The sequence below is a fragment of the Littorina saxatilis genome, linkage group LG14 (genome assembly GCF_037325665.1).
Source record: "Littorina saxatilis isolate snail1 linkage group LG14, US_GU_Lsax_2.0, whole genome shotgun sequence".
NCBI classification, from domain to species: domain Eukaryota; kingdom Metazoa; phylum Mollusca; class Gastropoda; order Littorinimorpha; family Littorinidae; genus Littorina; species Littorina saxatilis.
Genome location: NC_090258.1, coordinates 30,425,308 through 30,445,999, shown reverse-complemented (window position 1 = coordinate 30,445,999; position 20,692 = coordinate 30,425,308). Strand labels below are relative to the sequence as shown.

The 20,692-nt window shown below is 42.7% G+C and overlaps 1 protein-coding gene across 1 annotated transcript; it reads left to right on the top strand.

Annotated features, from left to right (window-relative positions):
- The first annotated feature begins 12,034 nt into the window (after positions 1-12,034).
- LOC138947545 (fragile X messenger ribonucleoprotein 1 homolog) lies at positions 12,035-20,446 on the top strand. Its single transcript, XM_070319034.1, has one exon. It carries the CDS (start codon positions 12,153-12,155, stop codon positions 12,942-12,944), a length of 792 nt encoding a protein of 263 aa, XP_070175135.1. The 5' UTR covers positions 12,035-12,152; the 3' UTR covers positions 12,945-20,446.
- The last annotated feature ends 246 nt before the right edge of the window (positions 20,447-20,692 follow it).

Sequence of the window (20,692 nt, the reverse complement as noted above, 5' to 3'; positions counted from 1 at the left end):
GTAGCATACCGTCATGACAACTAGTGTGTGTCTGTCTCCGTTTCATCTTCTATTTCGTCCGCTTACATGAACGATTCCCCATTGGAAACTGAACTTGGCTGCTTAAAATGGCGGGGAAAAAGACGGTCATACACGTCACAAAAGCCCACTCGTTGGATAAATGAAATGATTTGATGCATTGTTTATAGTTACGCCCATTCTGTGAACAACAACACTGATGCTTTTTACCCCCCAGAAACACACGGTGTGCATGCACACCAAGGCAAAAACACACCGGCAGACAGACACACACAGACAGACACGCACCTACGCACGCACACACACACACACACACACACACGCGCGCGCGCGTACACACGCACGCACGCATGCACGCACGCACGCACGCACACACACATGCATACTCACACACACATGCATACTCACACACACACACACACACACACACACACACACAGGGGCAACCAGCTTTACCGCTCTGACATAATACACTGAATACTGGATTATATCTCCATCAAGTATGCATGTACCATGCTTACTTTCAGAGTGGATGTTTTGACGTTAGCGCGAGACACGTGTTACTGATACAACGCGACCTGCACGCGAGAACTTGCCCATGTCAAAACATTTCGCGCGTGTCCGGTTTTCAGTCACGACAGACAGAACGTGTTTGACGGAGACAGATGTCTATGGAGACTATGCATGACTAATATGTATAGACCGGAAATATCACTTGTGCTGAGTGTTCTGCGCAAAGAAAAGACAACAAGGAACTTAGTCGATAAATATCGACAGGGGGCCGACTAATGGTTTAAATGTGAAATGTGTGTATGATAATGGGTGTGGGTCTGAAATGAAGTTAGGTAGTAGTTAACATTTGTTTTGAATAATTATTGGTATTTTGACAATGTGGGTAGCATGGAAATGTAAGCATTTGAATGTAAGTCTTAGGTACCATTGTACCCAGGAAGAGAGACCAGAGATAGGAGTAGGTTGCAATAGCTTGTGTGGTCTTTGAGTTTTGTTTTTGGAAAGATATTGTTAAAGAAAAAGAAGACAATTACAGTAATGCAATATTTATTGTGAAAACCAACGATTGTACAAAGAACATGTGAAGCAACATTATGTCTATGATGATGTGAAGAAAATTAGTTATGATTTATACTATTATTATTTAGACTTGAGACTGACAGTGTTGTGACGAGCGTTGGCTAATGGTAACGAGTACATATGTGTGTAGTTGTGGTGTGTGTGTGTGTGTGTTTGCGCGTTGGTTTGGATTATGGGTGTAATTTGTAAAACAGATGTGACAGTAATAATGGAGTTCACATCAGTGAGGTTAGTTTGAAATGGAACACACGCACGTTTTTGAAAAAAACAATATGAAATTTTGAACCATGAGATCTTTATTAAATAATAAACTGAACATCAGCAAAACATCAAAGCAATTATTAATAAGGTTTGAAAAGCTTGACTTACTATGTTAAATAGTGGATTGAAGGCTGAAAACGTCATTTACAAATTACATCTGAGATAGGGAGGGCGGGTGGGGGAAGTGCTGAAAGTGTGGATGAGAATTAAAAAAAAATGCTGAGTGACAACAGGGAGGTTAAAGGCTGCCCTTTTCGTAGCGTTCATTAATTAATTCCTATTGTTTACATGTGCCAATAATGTTATAAAACTGTACCTAAGGGGACATAATAACGATTGGCTGTAGCTTTCGAACACAGAAAAAATTATTTCAGTATTGCAAAGTGGTTTTGATAGTGTCGAATGTAAACAGAACAGTCTCAAAGTGAAAGTGGATGTTTTCCGGAAATTGCGAAGTTAACAAGAATACCGGCAGAAAAGCGCGCTTTCCTGCTTAGCACAATACGCTACCGCACTAATCTGGCGTGTCAATACGTTTTGGACGTGGAAGGTGAGCGATTTCAAGAAATCACCCCCTCCTAGGTACACGTGCACTCAAGTTAACCTCTGCTTTGACCTGTGTGCCAAAAGTCAGATGAGAGAGAGAGAAAGCGAGAACGAGAGAGAGAGAGAGAGACACACACACACACACACACACACACACACACACACACACACACACACACACACACACACATAGACAGAGACAGACATAGAAAGACAGAAGCGGAGAGACTCAGAGGGAGACACAGACAAAGACATACATACAGAGAGAGAGAGAGAGAGAGAGAGAGAGAGAGAGAGAGAGAGAGAGAGAGAGAGAGAGAGAGAGAGAGAGAGAGAGAGAGAGAGAGAGAGAGAGAGAGAGATATGTAACTGATCTCGTGAGAACGGTTGAGGCCTTGCAAGGTTTTGACGGCAACAATAATTATTGTAGTTCTCTAAGACTTTATTTCTGTTTGATTTGTAATATGTTGGGAAGACATATTTATCAATTGATCAACAAAATACAACATAATACAAAACGACACAACATTGTTACAATCATTATTGGCCAACGTTGAACGTTTACGAAGGCCTCAATCTTCCCGCGCCGTAGACCAGATTAATAGGTGCTTGATTTTGGTATTTTGATTTACATAACATTAAACCTTTCTTGGGGTTCATGGTCATTGCAACAGCCATATTAATATTATATGATGTATGATTTTATATTTCAGCATATGTGAATTACATGTCATCATACCAAACTGTCATACATTTTTATTCCTACATTATTCTGATTGATCACAACCAAACCTACTATCATTGGACACATCCAAATGCAAGCGCCTGTTTTTGACAACTTATCAATGCAACTTGGATCTCTTGTTTGGCCTGTAGGTAAAATGTACAATGTATTTTCTGATTTGTGCACAAAAGCTTTTTTTTTTAACATAACAATGTTTAATGTCACTGTATGTTTGAAAGACCATGGTCAAATTTGTAAAACAAATGTTAAATTAGAAAATAAATAACATTTTGGTTCATGATTTGTCCTACACCTGTGCTGAAAATAAGACATAAAAATGTTGGTATATAAGTCACTCAAATGCAGAGTAGTATGAATGGTTTGAGTTTGTTGCGGTTAACCCTGCACAGTTCGGCCTATGATGTTTTTGTTGAACAATTTTGCCGTCACACCTCCCATAGAGTGACGTATTTCACAACTTCCTGTGTTACACAAACTCAGTGATGACCAATTTTGCCTTCACCCCTCCCATAGGGTGACGGATTTCACAACTTTCTACTGATGAACAATGTTGCCTTCACCCCTCCCATAGGGTGACGGATGTCACAACTTCCTGTGTACACAAACTGATGACGTATTTCACAACAAAATGGCGCTGCCCATGGTCAACCTCGAAACTATCCGTATAGAATGGGGGCCTCCTGGCCCCCATAAAAAATGCACATGTGCATAATTATGATGATAGCGCTCGTGTCTGTATGACAATTACAAAACCTCCGGAAAAAGAGGACAAAGGGTAAATGAAATTTAAAGAATGAACAAAGAAGATGTGACTACCTCCCAAAAAAAGAGAAGAAGATAATTATGATTGATTCTTGACTTTTAAAGTCCTTTAAATCCAAAGAGTTCATTAATGAACAAGAATGAACTAATGGTGCCAATAGCAAGATCTAGATGTTGCACTTATTTCAGGACTTGTACGGGAACGTCATCAAATCTAGTTTTTACGTCACGCGTTTGCCAAGATCTGCAGTCTTGGTGGGAGTAAAACAACGCATGCATTTGGAACTTTTGAGAGAAAAGTGAGTCACGGTTGACACAATATCTACACGTACACGTACAGGTTTTTGCTACACGTTCGATCATCTAGAACACTGTATTAAGTACGAAAAGCTGCATGGCCCTCGTTCGTTTTGAAAGTATTTTCTTCTTATTCTTCAACTTATTTTTTGTTCAGTCTTTCTTTTGATGTTTTCTTCTCAGTCTCTCTTTTTGTCTTTCGCTCTTCCTTTCTGCTCCTTCGGCCTTTCATTTCTGACAGTTTAAAATTTCCTGTCTGTCTTCCCTTTCTGCTCCTTCGGCCTTTCATTTCTGACAGTTTAAAATTTCCTGTCTGTCTTCCCTTTCTTCCTTCTTTCTTTCTATTATTTTTATCAATCATTCAATCAATCAATGAGTCTTATATCGCGCATATTCCGTGGGTACAGTTCTAGGCGCTCTGCAGTGATGCCGTGTGAGATGAAATTTTATACGGCCAGTAGATTGCAGCCATTTCGGCGCATATTTACCTTTCACGGCCTATTATTCCAAGTCACACGGGTATAGGTAGACAATTATTAACTGTGCCTAAGCAATTTTGCCAGGAAAGACCCTTTTGTCAATCGTGGGATCTTTAACGTGCACACCCAATGTAGTGTACACGGGGGGAGGTTCGGACACCGAAGAGAGTCTGCACACTCTGTGAAATAAATTTCCGCCGAACCTGGGATCGAACTCACGCTGACAGCGGCCAACTGAATACAAATCCAGCGCGCAACCAACTGAGCTATATTTCTATCTCTTTTCCTTCTGGTAATCCAACCACATCGTATCTGTTCTTCTCTTTTTTCTTTCTTTTTGTGTCTCCTTACTTATTCTCCCCGCCCCTTTTTGCTACACACAAGAAAGGCGCACGTGGCTAGGCATAGTACAGCTGTCAGCTCCATCATCTCAACCCAGCAAGTTTTCAAGGATCTCTTTTGAAACCGCTACCCGGCGTGCCGTCTGTAGCCAGGCTCGTGGGGTGGACAGTGTCCGCTCTCTATTGTCCGAGACACGATCCGCTGTCGGTCAAAGAACTAGCCACTGCTCGCACCTTTTGTGTGGAACGGACAAAGGAAGGTATGGCACACGTCTGCTAAACGCGGAATCATCCCCCATTTTATGCCTGGCGTTGGAATGTTAGAATGTAAGCTTGAGGTCGATAGGAGGAGGGAGGGGGGGTGGAGGGAGGAGAGGGGAGGAGATGAAGAGAAGAGGATCTCTCTCATTCTCTCTCTCTTTCTCTTTTTCACACACACACACACACACACACATACACACACACGTACACACACTCACACACACACGTACACACACACACACTCTCTCTCTCTCTCTCTCTCTCTCTTTCTCTCTGTCTCGGCCATTTTCTCTTAAAATCGCAATTTTATCTCCCACAACTCCGAGAGGAATGGGTCACGTGAGATAGAACGCGGGAATACGTCACTGAACGAATGGGGGTTTCGTCCTGTGAAGACGTGTTGGTGCACTACTATATTTGGGTCAGTCGGGATCGTTACTTGTTTTTGCACGTGTGACCTAAGGTCAGTCGGGATCGTTACTTGTTTTTGCACGTGTGACCTAAGGTCAGTCGGGATCGTTACTTGTTTTTGCACGTGTGACCTAAGGTCAGTCGGGATCGTTACTTGTTTTGGTAGGATGACCTATTATATTTGGCTACGGAAATGTAGTACACGTTTTGCTGACGAAGTCAGTCACGATTTGCTGAAGCAGCCTCTTCGTTTTTTCAGCAGCTGTCTCGATTACAGCAATTACTATCGCCTGAGGCGAACTATGGGCCACAGAAGGTCTGCTGTGCTAAGGCTGGGCACTACTCCATTGAAGATTTGAACATCTTTTTTGGAGTGGATTTTGAATTGTTTTCATACTGTAACGGGTGCGCTTGCTCGTCCGCAGGAATCTGTATAACTTTTTCGTGTGGTTTTTGTTCGGTAATATGGCGGACTCGGGAGGTGGTGAATGTGCTGCTGGCGGGAAGAAAACCGGCAAGAAACCGGCGAAGGCACATTCTTCTGAAGTGATACCGTCAGAAAAGGCGGGGAGTTGATAAGTCTCTTTCGATAGAGAAGAGCTCGTCTGGCCCACGTGATTGTGAAGTTACTCTGAACATGGACAACATTTTGGAGACAATGATCATGACTGCCTTGTCTGGCAGACTATCTGATTTGGAGAAAGTTGGTAAGCTTAATGCGACGCCTGTTGCTTCAACATCGCATGGAACCGAGTGGCATGGAACCGAAAGCAGTTCGGCGCAAGAGTCGCAAGCGGAAGGAGAAGACGGTGCTTCGGTTAGATTTGCTCATGAGCAGTTCAAAAATGAGTTTGATTCGGCTGAAGACACGGATGTTGCTTTTGACAATGATTTTGACGCAGGCATAGTAGTGGATACAGTTGGCGAGGGGATTCATCCATCTCTGGCAGATCGTTTTGAGGAAGGACTTCTTCTTCCATCAGATCGGGCACGTGTGCGAGACACTCTTCAGAACTATCCGCGGCCCATAAATGTCACGTCGCTTCGCACGCCGACTCTAAATCGTGAATTAGATGGCAAACTGTTAGACAAGTTTGCAAAGAAAAGAGACTCGAACCTGTCCTTTGTTCAGGAACAAGTAGGTTGTGCGCTGAAAATTATCGCTCAGCTTATGTCCGACCTAAAAGAAAAACCAGCAAGTCGGACGATGCGTGAGCGTGACAGCTTTAGCAAACTGGCCGATGCGGCTCGACTTCTTATGGCTTCACACCACATTTTCGGAATAAAGTTTCTGTATTACTCAATTCCCTAACTGTCGACCTTACACAACAAACCCCACAACAACCGAGTACAAAGTACGAAGGCGCGCACTTTTCCTAAAAGCACTTTCAATTTTATTAAACGTCGGTTTGACTGACTGAATAAAGTGCCCATCAGTCATTTCTGAAGCATTTTTTTTCAAGAAATTCTGGGTCATCAAACTCCATCTTAGCTGCTGTCACTACAAAGTCTATGACTCATCGGAGCATCTATTTTAGAATGTCACTACAAAGTGAATGGATTATTGATGTAAACGACATGATAGTTATGGCGAGGTCCCTTCGCGTAAATGTGTGTCACAGTGTTCTTCTGATTCTGAGTCAAATGTTGCTTCTATATATATATACGACTAGTGTCTGTGTGTCTGTGTGTATGTGTGTCTGTGTGTCTGTCTGTCTGTGTGTCTGTGCGCGATGCGCGGCCAAGGTTCTCGATGGATCTGTTTCAAATTTGGTGATCATATTCAGGTACACCCTGGACACAACCTGGTCGATGAGATATTTCAACACGTGCTCTCAGCGCGCAGCGCTGTGCGCACTGAACCGATTTTGGTTTTTTTGGTCTGGATCCACTACCAGTAACTCTTCCTTATCTTCTCCAGTGTTTTCAGCCGCGATTATCTCCCTCCGTGTGGCGTCAATCCATATTCCTGTTACTTCGTTACTATTTTTAGAAGGTCACTGCACGTTACTATTTTTAGAAGGTCTCCAGTGTTTTGCGCGTTTATCTCCTTTCCTTCGTGCGCCGGCGAAGCCGGCGTACACCCAGCAAAGCGCCGGGTCCCAGGCGCAGCCTGGTATTCGGCTCTACTTCTTCCCGGCGAAGCCGGTACCCGGCGAAGCGGGTAATCATCTAGTCCCTTTATAAAATGCACTTCGGCTTGTTGTTCTCAACACACTTTTGTTCTTAGACAGAATTGCTTATTCGTGGTGCTACATCGCTGAGTAATCTATCTCGTACTGAATATGCTACACAAACTGTTCTCGCAGATCTTGATCAAATCAAATGAAAATACATTTCTCTTGGCAGAACTGCTTATTTCCGCTCGCGCTGTTCTCATGATTAGCATGCACAAAATTATCTGTTTGCTCTTTCTGTTAGTACTCTCTCTCTCTCTCTCTCTCTCTCTCTCTCTCTCTCTCTCTCTCTCTCTCTCTCTCTCTCACACACACACACACACACACACACACACACACACACACACACACACACACGAATTATCAGTCTATATATGACTGCACCTCTCTCTCTCTCTCTCTCTCTCTCTCTCTCTCTCTCTCTCTCTCTCTCTCTCTCTCTCTCTCTAACCTCCTTTTCTCTCTCAACCTGCTCAGTTGTAGGGGTGATTTATATTCGCACCATTCCAGCAATTTAATGCGTTTTGAATTTGCATGACTGGCCGATTTGCCCCGGCGATATGGACTTCATGGCTGAGTAACTTGCAGCTCCCCTCCCTACTGGGACCAGCAAGGGGTAGGACAAAATGGGTCTACTATTAGCCCTCAAGACGGCGTTTCAAGCCAGGGGTTGATTTTTTGACATGATAGACGGCTATGCTTGGCCGCACTCACACATACACACCCACGCTATTTCCTGGATTTTGGGGCATGATATGAATCTGAGGACGACGGGCGCAGTGGCTTAATGGATGAGACGCCGGTCTCATGAATCTGAGGACGACGGGCGCAGCGGCTTAGTGGAAAAGACGCCGGTCTCATGAATCTGAGGACGACGGGCGCAGCGGCTTAGTGGAAAAGACGCCGGTCTCATGAATCTGAGGACGACGGGCGCAGCGGCTTAGTGGAAAAGACGCCGGTCTCATGAATCTGAGGACGACGGGCGCAGCGGCTTAGTGGAAAAGACGCCGGTCTCATGAATCTGAGGACGACGGGCGCAGCGGCTTAGTGGAAAAGACGCCGGTCTCATGAATCTGAGGACGACGGGCGCAGCGGCTTAGTGGAAAAGACGCCGATCTCATGAATCTGAGGACGACGGGCGCAGCGGCTTAGTGGAAAAGACGCCGGTCTCATGAATCTGAGGACGACGGGCGCAGCGGCTTAGTGGAAAAGACGCCGGTCTCATGAATCTGAGGACGACGGGCGCAGTGGCTTAATGGATGAGACACCGACCCCTCGCCTGTGCGGAAGGTTGTTGAGTGTTCAAATCCCGGCCCACGTCGGCGCTGGGTAGATGCCGTAGCTCGTTTTTCTCGTGCTGACAACGCTAAAGTTATCTTTTTGGCCTTCTACTGTAACAAAGCTTGGTGTACTGGAGACGGATGTTCGGCTTTAAGGGTGGAGATTTGTTCCGATCTCCCGGGTCAACTTATGCGCAGACCTGCTATAGTGCCTTATCCCCCTTCGTGTGTGCACGCAAGCGCAAGACTAAAGTACTCAAGGCAAAGGTCGTGTGATCCATGTCAGAGCTCGGTGAGTTCTAGAAACACGAAAATACCTAGTATGCATGTAGTTCAAACTACGTCATCGTTGCATCCTATTTGTTTCTTTGTTTGTATAGATCCGGCTCTGGTTGATACTTTATGTAATCCTAAACTGCCAAAAGACCTTCCAATCGACCGCTTTTGAAAGGGGTATATATCTAAACAAACAGGTAAACAGCAGTCTGAACGCAAATCTGGATTATTACTGTCAAGTGCTTGATAAAATGCTCTATAGCAACACGTTATACACAATAGCATATACATGGAGCTATCGGGAGGACGTCAGCCCAGGCGTCAGCCAAAATGAACTTAAGACTGAATGTTTCTCCGCCAATTTCAAGCGGTACAATTATCTTGAGGGAGAAAAGCATGTCAAGATCTTGCAACTGAAGCAGATTTGTGATGTAATTCGATCGATTTTACTCCAAATTCGATTTATTCGAAAACGCACCGAGCGGTTACGTCCCTTGAATAAGAAAAGAAATATGTTGCGCTGAAGCTAATTTCAAAGTCAAAATACCTTTTTTTTTATCACAAAATAGAATCCAAGGGGGGAATACATGGTCCAAAGTTCGATCAGCAGCACTTTGGAGGGGAGGGTAATAGTCAGTATTAAGTTTGTGTGAGATAAACAAAGCCGGCTGACGTCCTCCCTATAGCTGCAAATGTAGTACGTTTATTCCCTTGGTGAGATATGACTGGCGTGTCTGCTTCCTCAACTTCGCTCCGCTAAACGTATTGTCAGAGGAAGTGGTCTAATAGCGCGCGACACTGTAGCGAGCTCTTGTCTGATTTGAGGCCCATTGTGGAAGCTTTTGCTGGCCTAATTTTCGTGCTGTGGCGTCCATTGTGTGGAATGATTGTGCGGGTATTAATAGCGACGATTGACGGGGTGTGGGGGTGGTGGTAGCGGACAGGATGGGGGTGGTGGGGTGGGGGGAGTTCTTGCTTTCTCCTGATCTTGGGGTGAGCGTGAGTTATAAGGCGGTGGATAGTCGTGGATAACGAAGTTGTAGGGAGGCTCGCATTTTGATCTTCACTGCTCATCAGGACGAAGAGTTTGAGGCTCAAGGCTTCAAGGTTCTAATTCGCGCTCCGCCCATAGGACTTTTAAGCTATAACAACAAACACTTATTTATTTATTTATTTATTTATTTATTTTTATTTACGAGGATTTATATCGCGCACGTATCTCACCACACAAGGCGACTCAAGCGCATGTTACCTATTAATGCCGTGTGAGATGGAATTTTTTACACCATATATCACGCATTCACATCGGCCAGTAGATCAACAGCCTACAGGCGCTGCATCCACCTTTCACGGCCTATTATTCCAGGTCACACGGGTATTTTGGTGGACATTTTTATCTACGCCTATACAAATTTGCCAGGAAAGACCCTTTTGTCAATCGTGGAATCTTTAACGTGCATACCCCAATGTAGTGTACACGAAGGGACCTCGGTTTATCGTCTCATCCGAAAGACTAGCACTTGAACCCACCACCTTGGTTAGGAAAGGGGGGAGAAAATTGCTAACGCCCTGACCCAGGGTCGAACTCGCAACCTCTCGCTTCCGAGCGCGAGTACGTTACCACTCGGCCACCCAGTCCTTCATTGACACTCATTACAAAACACAAGCCGATACAGCAGACAATGATCAACACTAAGCAAAAATCATTCGAAATGTTCACAGCTAATTAAAACATAAAAAATAAGAATAATCGCTTGTATAACATAGTAGTTTGAATGGCTGGATGAGGGAAGGGTGCCAGTTGCAAACAGGATCTTGGCTCTGTTTTGTACTTTTAAAGGTAGATGGATGCGGTACGATTAACATCACATACATACAGAAAGACGAGTGTTACAATTACTTAATTAATCCGCATAAATCGTACCTACTCTATTGCACATGTCGTATGCATTTAGGGCGCCTATTTGTCCGTATGGTTAATTGTTTTATGTAGGGTACCGGGTGTACATTTATATGTTCCATTCTGTATATGTTCTATTGTAAAGGGCCTAGAGCCATAGGTTAGGCACGTATAATGTCCAGTTATTATTATATTATTATTTCCCTTTGTTATTCAGATGTTACAATCAATCTCAAAGTTTCATTTGAATAAAGCCACAAGTGACCATTTGCTGACTTGAACGAACTAGCAATTTTCACAATGTCATTTGTTTCCGTTTGTTTCAGAGAACAGTGGATACAGTTGAACGGACTTCACATGACATAACAACACATGAAATAACAACACATGAAATAACAACACATGAAATAACAACACATGAAATAACAACACATGAAATAACAACACATGAAATAACAACACATGAAATAACAACACATGAAATAACAACACATGACATAACAACATATTATTAGTGCTCCGCGTTACAGGGATGTCCTTTTGCCAAACACCTACACTTTTGTTAAATCACCCAAATCAGTGCCATCCTTTGAGCTGTTCAACTTCTTCAGGGTTCGGGAATTAACAGTTTGACGTCAAGGACTGATATAGACATAAACAATACAAATTCCCTAACGTTTTATGAACATTTGCCTTGGGAAATAATTTCAGGCAACAAACCCTCCGATATGATTTCATTATCCGTCAGTCTTGACTGTTCTTTTGCGGAGTATTTCACAAAGCGGCTGTTGCATTCTCACACGTTTTTTCCGCCCTAGCGAGTAAAACTTGAATTCCCACACTGAGATCACGGTCATTGCTGGGATTTTTACTTTGGGAAATTAACCGAAACGGTTATTAAAGTAACGACAGTTTTCCAATGATAAAGCAGTCCTATGTGTCTACTTTTCACGCGAAGAAAGTTCGGGAGATGAGACGGCAACATTTGTGGCGATTGGACAGAGGCTTCCGCGTTGGTTTTTGCCAACTGCTAGCTGCAAACGACATCCCTGTACTCAATTTTCAAAAGCATTTTGGAGGGTCTTTTGCACGAACTCAGTAACAATTCTCACGCCCTTCTTTCTTTTTGTTTTGTTTTTGTTGTTGCTCTCGTGTATTTCAGAAGACATCCAGCTGATTTGCCGATAGCTGCGCCAAAAGGTGCATCTCGAACTCAGTAGCAATTATCACACCATCTTTTTTTCTCCCCTGTGTTTCAGAAGACATCCAAATGTGTTTCCGAGAGCTGTTTGCCAAGTAGAGGTACATGCATCTCGAACTCAGAAACAATTCTCACACCGTCTTTTTTTTACTCCCCTGTGTTTCAGAAGACATCCAAGTTGGGTGCCAAGAGCTGCGCGCTAAGAGGTACATCTCAGACGGGTACTGCACCTCCATCAAACCCATCAAGGAAGTGGTGTGCGCGGGTAACTGCCTCCCCATCCGCGACCTGCCCTGGTACGCGGAGTTTGTCAAGGTGTGGGCTCGCAAGAAGATGCGGGAGTGGCAGTGCGAGGAGGACATCGTCAAACGCAAGCGGGTGAACCTCCTGTGTCGCAACGGATCCACGCGCCAGTATCGCATCAAGGTGGTCAAATCTTGCAAGTGTAAGCAGATGAATCGCAAGCACAACGGGACAGGGGGCAAAAAGAACTATGGCAAGGTGGAAGCTGCGGGAGAAGGGGGGGGAGGAGGAAGAGGAGGAAAGGGTGGTACAAATACAAAGCCGCCTAAAAAGGTGAAGGACAGGACAAGAAAGAAGGAGAAAAAGAGGAGGAGAAGGCAGAGGAGAAAGAAGAAGCAGCAGGAGGATAGGGGAGAGCGGAAGGGAGGAACGACGATGGTGGTGGATGAGGAATTAGACATTAGTAGTCAGTTGAACCAAAAACAGGGAGAGAGTGCGGTGCCGAGGGGCAGGAAGAGTGCGAGGAAGGGGAAGAGGGGGAGGAAGAGTGAGACGAACTCTGACACAACGGGAGGTGAGCAAGATAAAACACAAAGAAGTGAGGACTCTGAAAAGCAAGCGAGAGACCAAGCATTACCCAGTTCTTCGCGATAGAAAAATAACGCGGGAAACTCACTGGTTTTGCTGTTTTCATGTCGTGTCTCAGCCACTGTCTGGGTGGACCTTCTTCTTCTTCTTCTTCTGCGTTCGTGGGCTGAAACTCCCACGTACACTCGTGTTTTTTGCACGAGTGGAATTTTACGTGTATGACCGTTTTTACCCCGCCATTAAGGCAGCCATACGCCGCTTTCGGAGGAAGGTGGGTGGACCAAAACCCACAGAGTGTAAACTTCTGTGCAAAGAAGAAAGAGGAAATGCTGCAATTTTGCCCCAAACATCTGCTCTGTATAGCTGCCTGTGATCTTTACAGCAAGAATCTACTGAGATAGACTGCTGTTCAACAATGGCAGCAGAGGGCTAGTTTGAAAAGAATGTAGCCCGAAAACTCCTGTGTGTCGGAGAAAAGGTATGAGAAAGAGGCACAATGAAACAAGAAGCCCTTGGAGCCAAAAGAGCACATAAGCAGAGTAAACTAATCTGGAAGGTACAAATTGGAGACTTGGTCGAGAGCTGAGTTATAGGGCACCCTCAAGCATGCAAATTGTATGCGGACATACTAAACAGAGAAAGGTACGGGTTTCTTTGTCTATCACTTTTGCAGCATGAGTCCACGCTCAGAGCTTGCCTCAGTGCTCTTCTTTCTCACTATCTAGATCGAACTGCATGTATACCCTTTTGTGTAGATAACACACATGCATCTCTGTAATTAGGTTAATACCTGGCGGTGAAACAACACTGGAATCTGACCCGCCTCGCCAGCTGAAAGTACCATTAATGAAGCGTGTGCACTTTGACAAAGCAGTTACAGTCTCGGTCTTTGAAGAAACCAAAATTCTCACGAAACACACATGCAGGCTGAGCATGAGTTGTGGAGCATGTTTTGCTCACTGGTGTTCAACAAATACAGCTTCCATCTGGTGATAGAAACCACTGGACTTTGATCGTACTTCAGTTAACAGTGGATGTACTGACATCAGATGCAGTCAGAATGCCCATTATGTGCTTAGGGTGACGTCAGGCATATTTCATTCTATGCATGGAGTGATGCCTGTTGTATTCCAAGCTGATCCTGGAATGACGTCACATCTATTACATTCTGTGGAAGGAATGACATCAGGTGTCTCGGTCACTGTGCATAGAACGACATCATATTGATCCGATTTTGTGCAAGGAATGACGCCATGTGGATCCTATTCTGAAAATGGCACAACCTCATCTTATTTCAATACCACCATAGAAAAGACGTCAGACGTGTCCCATTCTGTGCATTGAATGACGTCAGATTATGTACCTAGAATGACATCAGATGTATCCCATTCTGTGCATTGAATGACGTCAGATTATGTGCATAGAATAGCCTATCTGCACGGAATGGGCTCAGCCGCGTTCTCTTTTTGTGGTGAAGTGTAATCTGATGTGCATCAACAATTTCTGTTTCAATACCTCACGCTTCGAGTTGCAGCGACTTTGCTGGTGTGATTTCATCGACGTTTAGAAGAACATGAACGTTGTGTGCTAGTTTCTATAGCGGCCTTTACAGCCAGAAAGAAACGCTTTGCACAAAACGATCTGTGACACAGTCTAGCTAACATACCCCACACAAACGCTTATCATATCAGTGGAGTGGAAATGAGTTGATGCCGTTTGTCGATACAAACAAGCAGCAAGTCTTGAATTTGCATGAAGTACTTTCAGACGTTGTAGAAGATTCTGAAGTTGGCTCTGATTGTATTGGTGTGAATCTGTGAAGCCAAAGTACTCGTGCACTTTGATCTCGACTGAGATGAAGACATAGAAGAGTCTTGATTCGCTTTCGCAAAGTATTCTTTGTTTTTATTTTGATTTAAGGCTCTTCTGTTTTTCTGCCAGCTTCTGCTGAATGTTTGATACGAGTGATTTCAACGAGAAGCATCAAGAACCCTCACACTTCGTAAATATTCAACTTCACAAAGTTCTCTAACAGAAATTGCACTGACACAAAGCGAATCGGCGGTAACGGCAGTTCCTGTGCTTAAGATGTGCATTTTTTTTTAAACTCTGTTGGAAATTAGCCAAATGTTGAGGAACGCAGACCATTGAACAAAGGAGGTACAGCGAGCCAGTTAAGTGCAGATGAACCCAAACTGTTCACCAGTTAAGTGCAGATGAACCCAAACTATTGACCAGCGAAGTTTAGATAAACAATGTTGACAAATCTGATGTCTTGAGAATTGTACAGATGATGTCTTGTGCTGTGAAATAAGAAAACTATGCTTCATGTGTCAACTTTCGGTATAGCTCTTTTAACTTAAAACTCTTATCAGCAGGAGACAGTATCACTAAATTCACCCTGCTGATCGGGCAACAGAGTGGCAGGAAACACTGGAAAGGACTCCCTATGGAAAATTGCACAGAAATCTCCATGGACCTGTCTTTCGTGCGGCTGTGTCAAAACCTGTCCTGTCAAGATCGAACCACTATTCGAGAAGAGATCCAGAGATGTATCATAAGTGCCTGTGGCATGCAAACATGTTATAACACAGATCTTCATTGCCTCAAAATAAGTAGTTATTTTCTAGATAAGAAGATTATGGGTAGAAACCATGCAAGATCAGCTAAGTAGTTATTCCTCTCAATGATGAACCAATGCAACGAAAATAGAATTGTGTGTGTAACCTTTACTGTCTCATCCAAGGATTTAACACAAGAAACGGCACAACGTGTGCGATTGTGGCAACGTGAATTTCACTGGATACCTCGCTAGCGTGAACGTGCATACCCCGCAACCTTCACGATTCTACATGTGATGTGCAACTGTGTACTTTTTCTCTGCCCACCCTCCTCTCTATCTCTCAATGGCGAACACACACCCTGCTGAGCTCAGCAGGAAACTGTACTTGTGTAAAGTGTACAGTGTATGACAGTAGTGTAAAACAAAAAAGAACACAACTTATCAAGAAAATGTAAAATCATTTCATGTACTATCACTCCCCTCATGTTCCTGTTGCTAATGTTGTGGACATTGTGCCGGAAAGTGTTGCATGCCGTATTGGGTGCAAACGGTGTCCATTCTTCTCCATGTGTGTGAGCGTGCGTGTTGATATAAAGACAGTGTTTTGTTAATATTCATTTATGTATAATAGTTCACGTGCATTTATCAGCGATGTGGAGATATGATTCAGGAAACGGGGACATTCGGCACATAGACAGTGAAACTGTTTGTGTGCGTGAGCGTGAAACACTGATTCTTTCCAAGAGCTGGTGGACATTTTATCATGCAGGTTACATGGCCTGCTCTACAGTGTGCTGATTATACAGTTTGTGGGGCCCATCCGTTAAGACAATGCTGGTCCATACGCAAAAGATGTACATCTAAAAAACGATGCTTTCTTTCCATTTAATTATTGCAGCTTCTAGGAGAGAAACCCAGCTTACCTGCGAAATCTTTCAGAAACTTCGATGTAGCTGTGAATATTCAGTACCTCTGTCAATGTTTTCTAGCATTGGGTTTTATGACCGTAACTACGTCTACTTCTGGGTAAAACGGCTACCTGTAAGATCCTGCAGAAACTACAATATTGCCGTGAACATTCAGTATCTCTGACAATTGGTTTTAGCATTCCAATTTTATGATTTTAATTATGTCCACTTATCAGAGAAACAGCTTATTTTACACACAGAAATCTGCAGAAATGACACTTTTTTTCTGTGAATAGTCAGTGTCTCAGACAATGTCTTTGGCGACTTGATTTTTCCTAATCCCCTGCTCTAAGACGTGTTTTCAGCCGAGTGTCAATGTTTTGTCCCTTGTTACACAAAAATTGAATTAGACTTACTGTACTTCAGAAGAGCTGTAACTAATACATTCTCCTAACGGAAACCTTTATGTGAACAAAACAGTTGGGATAGTTTTGAAGAGAAGAAAATGGGGGGAAAGCACTATTTCAGTGAAAGTCTTGGTTAGTAAGTAACTTAATGGTTACTGTAGTAGTTGGATTGTTTGCCTACCATCTCACAGCTAATTTCCTTCTCTCTTTATTTCTTTTAAAGAAAAAGCATGTTTACGCATTGTGATGAAGAAAATGGTAATATTGTTTCAGCAATAAGGGAAAGCGTACTTCCACATAACCATTAGAAATATTACTTATAATTTCGGCTGCTGTGTACGGCTATTATTATTAATAACATTCTTGATGACGATGTAGGCCTAATACGAACGGCGCACTTAGGTCATTGGTCGAGTATTCACAATCGTAAATTCGTAACGCCTGGCTAGGAAAACATTAAGATGAAATCTCATTGGCGTTCCCTTTGGAAGCACGTTTCATAACACAGAGGGAAGGAAATAATTTAAACATAAAACTTCACTGTACTTTTTTTCCAAAATCGTATTGGTGCTGTAACAATAATCACAGCCTATTAAAACTTCTACAACAACAACAGCAGTTGCTTGGCAGAAAAACAAACACGTTAACTACTTTGCCATGACATAAAACATAAAACTGGGCATGATGTTATATGCGTGGAATAAATTGTTTGGATCGGTTATTCACGTGGCATAAAAACAAAAGAAAAAGCGATGGGTGTCCCAACGTATAATGTTCGTTAAGATGACATCAAACCAAGGAAATGCTATTATTACACTAAGCAGTTTGAAGGGTTATTTTTGCGGGAGCAGTTTTACAAACAGGCGTTCTAAACAAGGAAACAATCAAGTATTCTATACTTTCTCTCAATCTTTCTGCGAAAAACAACCTTTTTCCTGTAATAAGTGCTTGAAGCATACTTAATCTGTAAAGACAAAGGGGGAGGGGAGGGGAGGGGGTAGTTGTAATGGGAAGTACTGCTGAACTTCAGTATACAAACTGCGTAAATTGGTTACTCGACTGGGAGAGATTCTGCACGCGCAAAGATGAAAGATTTTGATAAGTAATTCTGACAGTGACAGTTGAGATTACGTGTATCATCAAATGGCCTTCCATATCCCACAGCTCATCTTCATGGTTTACAGTGATTGCTATCCATTACAAGTAAGGGCCAGTGGTATATTGTTAATGTTATTCTCCAAACTTGATGTCATTCACATAATGTAGCTTTCTTGTTTATACCGTGTGCTTAGAGTTGGACTTTGTTTCCATGATTTCAAGGAATACATATAGCTGAGTCGTGTCCAACTTGTTGTGCAGCTCCGGAACATTTGAATATCACGTGATTAACTTCCTTTCTGAAGACATGCCGCTCCGTGCCAGTACTATGACTGCATACTGGTGCCACAAGTAACAATTACAAAAACCAGTCAATGATGATTAAAATGAAGAGTATCAAATTACAAATGTCTTGCCAATACGATGACAGTTACGCGTGTGGAGGGTTGGAATGTGTCAATTTATTTTTATTTTTTTCCAATGGATATCAGTGTAACGACCCCCCCCCCCCACACACACACACACACACACACACACACACAGTGACACACACATATACAAAAAGCCACAAAAACACTCACATACACACAAAAAACAATTAAACAAACTCAAAAAAGCAAAAAGGAAAGAAAGAAAAATAGAGTGAACAAATACAAACATGAAAGAGGGTGCGTGTTTGTATCAGTAACTAACTGAGATTATCAGTGAAGCCACGCAGTGTTGCAGTCTCCTTCGTACTAAAAGCAAAGTAGTGGCTCGACCTTCCCCACACCTACCATTTGCCAAGCACATCGTCATGGAGTGTTTATCCTAATAACATGCATACATCCATTCACACTCGTCACATGTTTGAATTGTACCTGTCACAACTCAAAAAGTATCAAATTATGTTAAACACACACACACACACACACAATTATGGTGATATAAATGCACACAGAATTCTATTCTAATCTTTCTTTATGTAGACGCACTTGTAATGTTCATGGCAAACACACAGACTGGATAAGAATGAACCACTGCATCACGACGAACTAACAGACATAACCGGTACCCGACATAACGTAAGGTTAAGATACAAGTGAACAGAAGTACATGGCACGCACTCCAGCACAACAATTGTAACTGGTTATCATATTGGCAAGACAGCTGACGCAATCCATTGTCATCATCATTGATAAGAATCGATTAGTATTACTTCTTCTTTTTAAAAAATTAAATATTAGTGTTACAGAGGACCCCCCTCCCCACCCCCTTTAAGAACCCCCCCCCCCCCCAATTCAAAACTTCCTCCCTCTTTAGACCCTGCTTTCTCACACTATCGGTTAATACATTTTGTAAATGTACTCTCCATTTTTAGACTCCTTCCTTTATAAGACCAAATTTTTGTCAGTTTTTTTTAGGTCCAAAAATGGAGGTTCCAATGCATTAGTATTTATATTACTATTATTATTATCATCAACTTTATGTTAATTTTTTTTATTTGCGCTAGTATTCTGCCATAAACTAAAGCTTCTGTCCACTTATGTTACATTCCACATATATAATTATAAACGCCTGCACCTGGGACAGCCTTATGTGCCTTCTGTTCATAAAATCATGGTCGCGTTATAACATCATGTATTGATTAGCAGAAAATGTATTATATGCGTTGTGTATATTTCCAAGTATTGCATGCGCAGAGTGGATATTGGTGCAAAAAGAATAGGTGTAGTCTCCAAAACATTCCATTGTCTGATTGCTTTCACCAACAATTGTTGGAGAACATATTCTTTTTCTTTTTCTTGGGCTTGTGAATTAACTCAAGTAAAAGTTGTTACAAAATCCATACCATAACAAAAAACCTGGACGTGTAATTTTTCCCACGGCTCATTTGGTCTGGAGAGGAAAGACACTAAGACAGGGGGCAAAAATGATTCAAGGTGCTTAATGAGAAAGTACAAAGTAGAAAAAGCTCCGTTCTGCTTAATAAAACTGCTGTGACCTATTTCTCATAAAAGTACACACGAGAACAGCTGACATGTTTACACTGATTTTTGTTATTTACATGAAATTGGTTATTTAGGAACCAGCCTTAAGCATACCACAACTGTGTGTGTCAACATTCCGTTTCCTATCATACACACGATAGTGAGAATTTAGAAAGAAGAAAATAGTTTTATCATTCATTTGATGATGTTTTACTTTAAACCAGTAGTTGAATAGACGGGGAATAGATTGGGACTGTAGCAAATCCTTTGAATAAGGCATCCAGATTATATCCACGAACAGAAGAATGGTTTTATGAGTATCAACATATTATGAACTAACTTAATTACCTTTCTTTGAACTGTTTCAGCTGTGTTCTTTGGAAATGCTGTGTCAGCCTATGTGGTCGCATTGCGTGTTTTATTTTTATGTAATCTTATTGAAAACGTTTTGTCTCACAAACGTGAGGCAGAGTGGTGACGCACGCGTGACCGATGAACAGAGTATGTATGACATGGGTTTAGATGCAAAACTCATGGTTTTTAGTGTGCGTTGCTTTCTTGTTTTTTCCCTTGTTGATGTCACACGTATAAATTCTGAATAAAACCGGCATGCCAAAACATACCTGGTTTGGAGTCCATGAGCTGTGTGTGTACATCAGGTTCTCTCTCTCTCTGTCTCTGTCTCGCCCTCTGTCCGTCTGTCTGTCTCTGTGCTTGTGTGTGTGTGTGTGTGTGTGTGTGTGTGTATGTGTGTGTGTGTGTGTGCCGTGTGTGTGTGTGTGTGTGTTGTGTGTGTGTGTTGTGTGTGTGTGAGTGTTGTGTGTTTGTGTGTGTTTGTCACTGTGTGTGTGTGTGTGTGTGTGTGTGT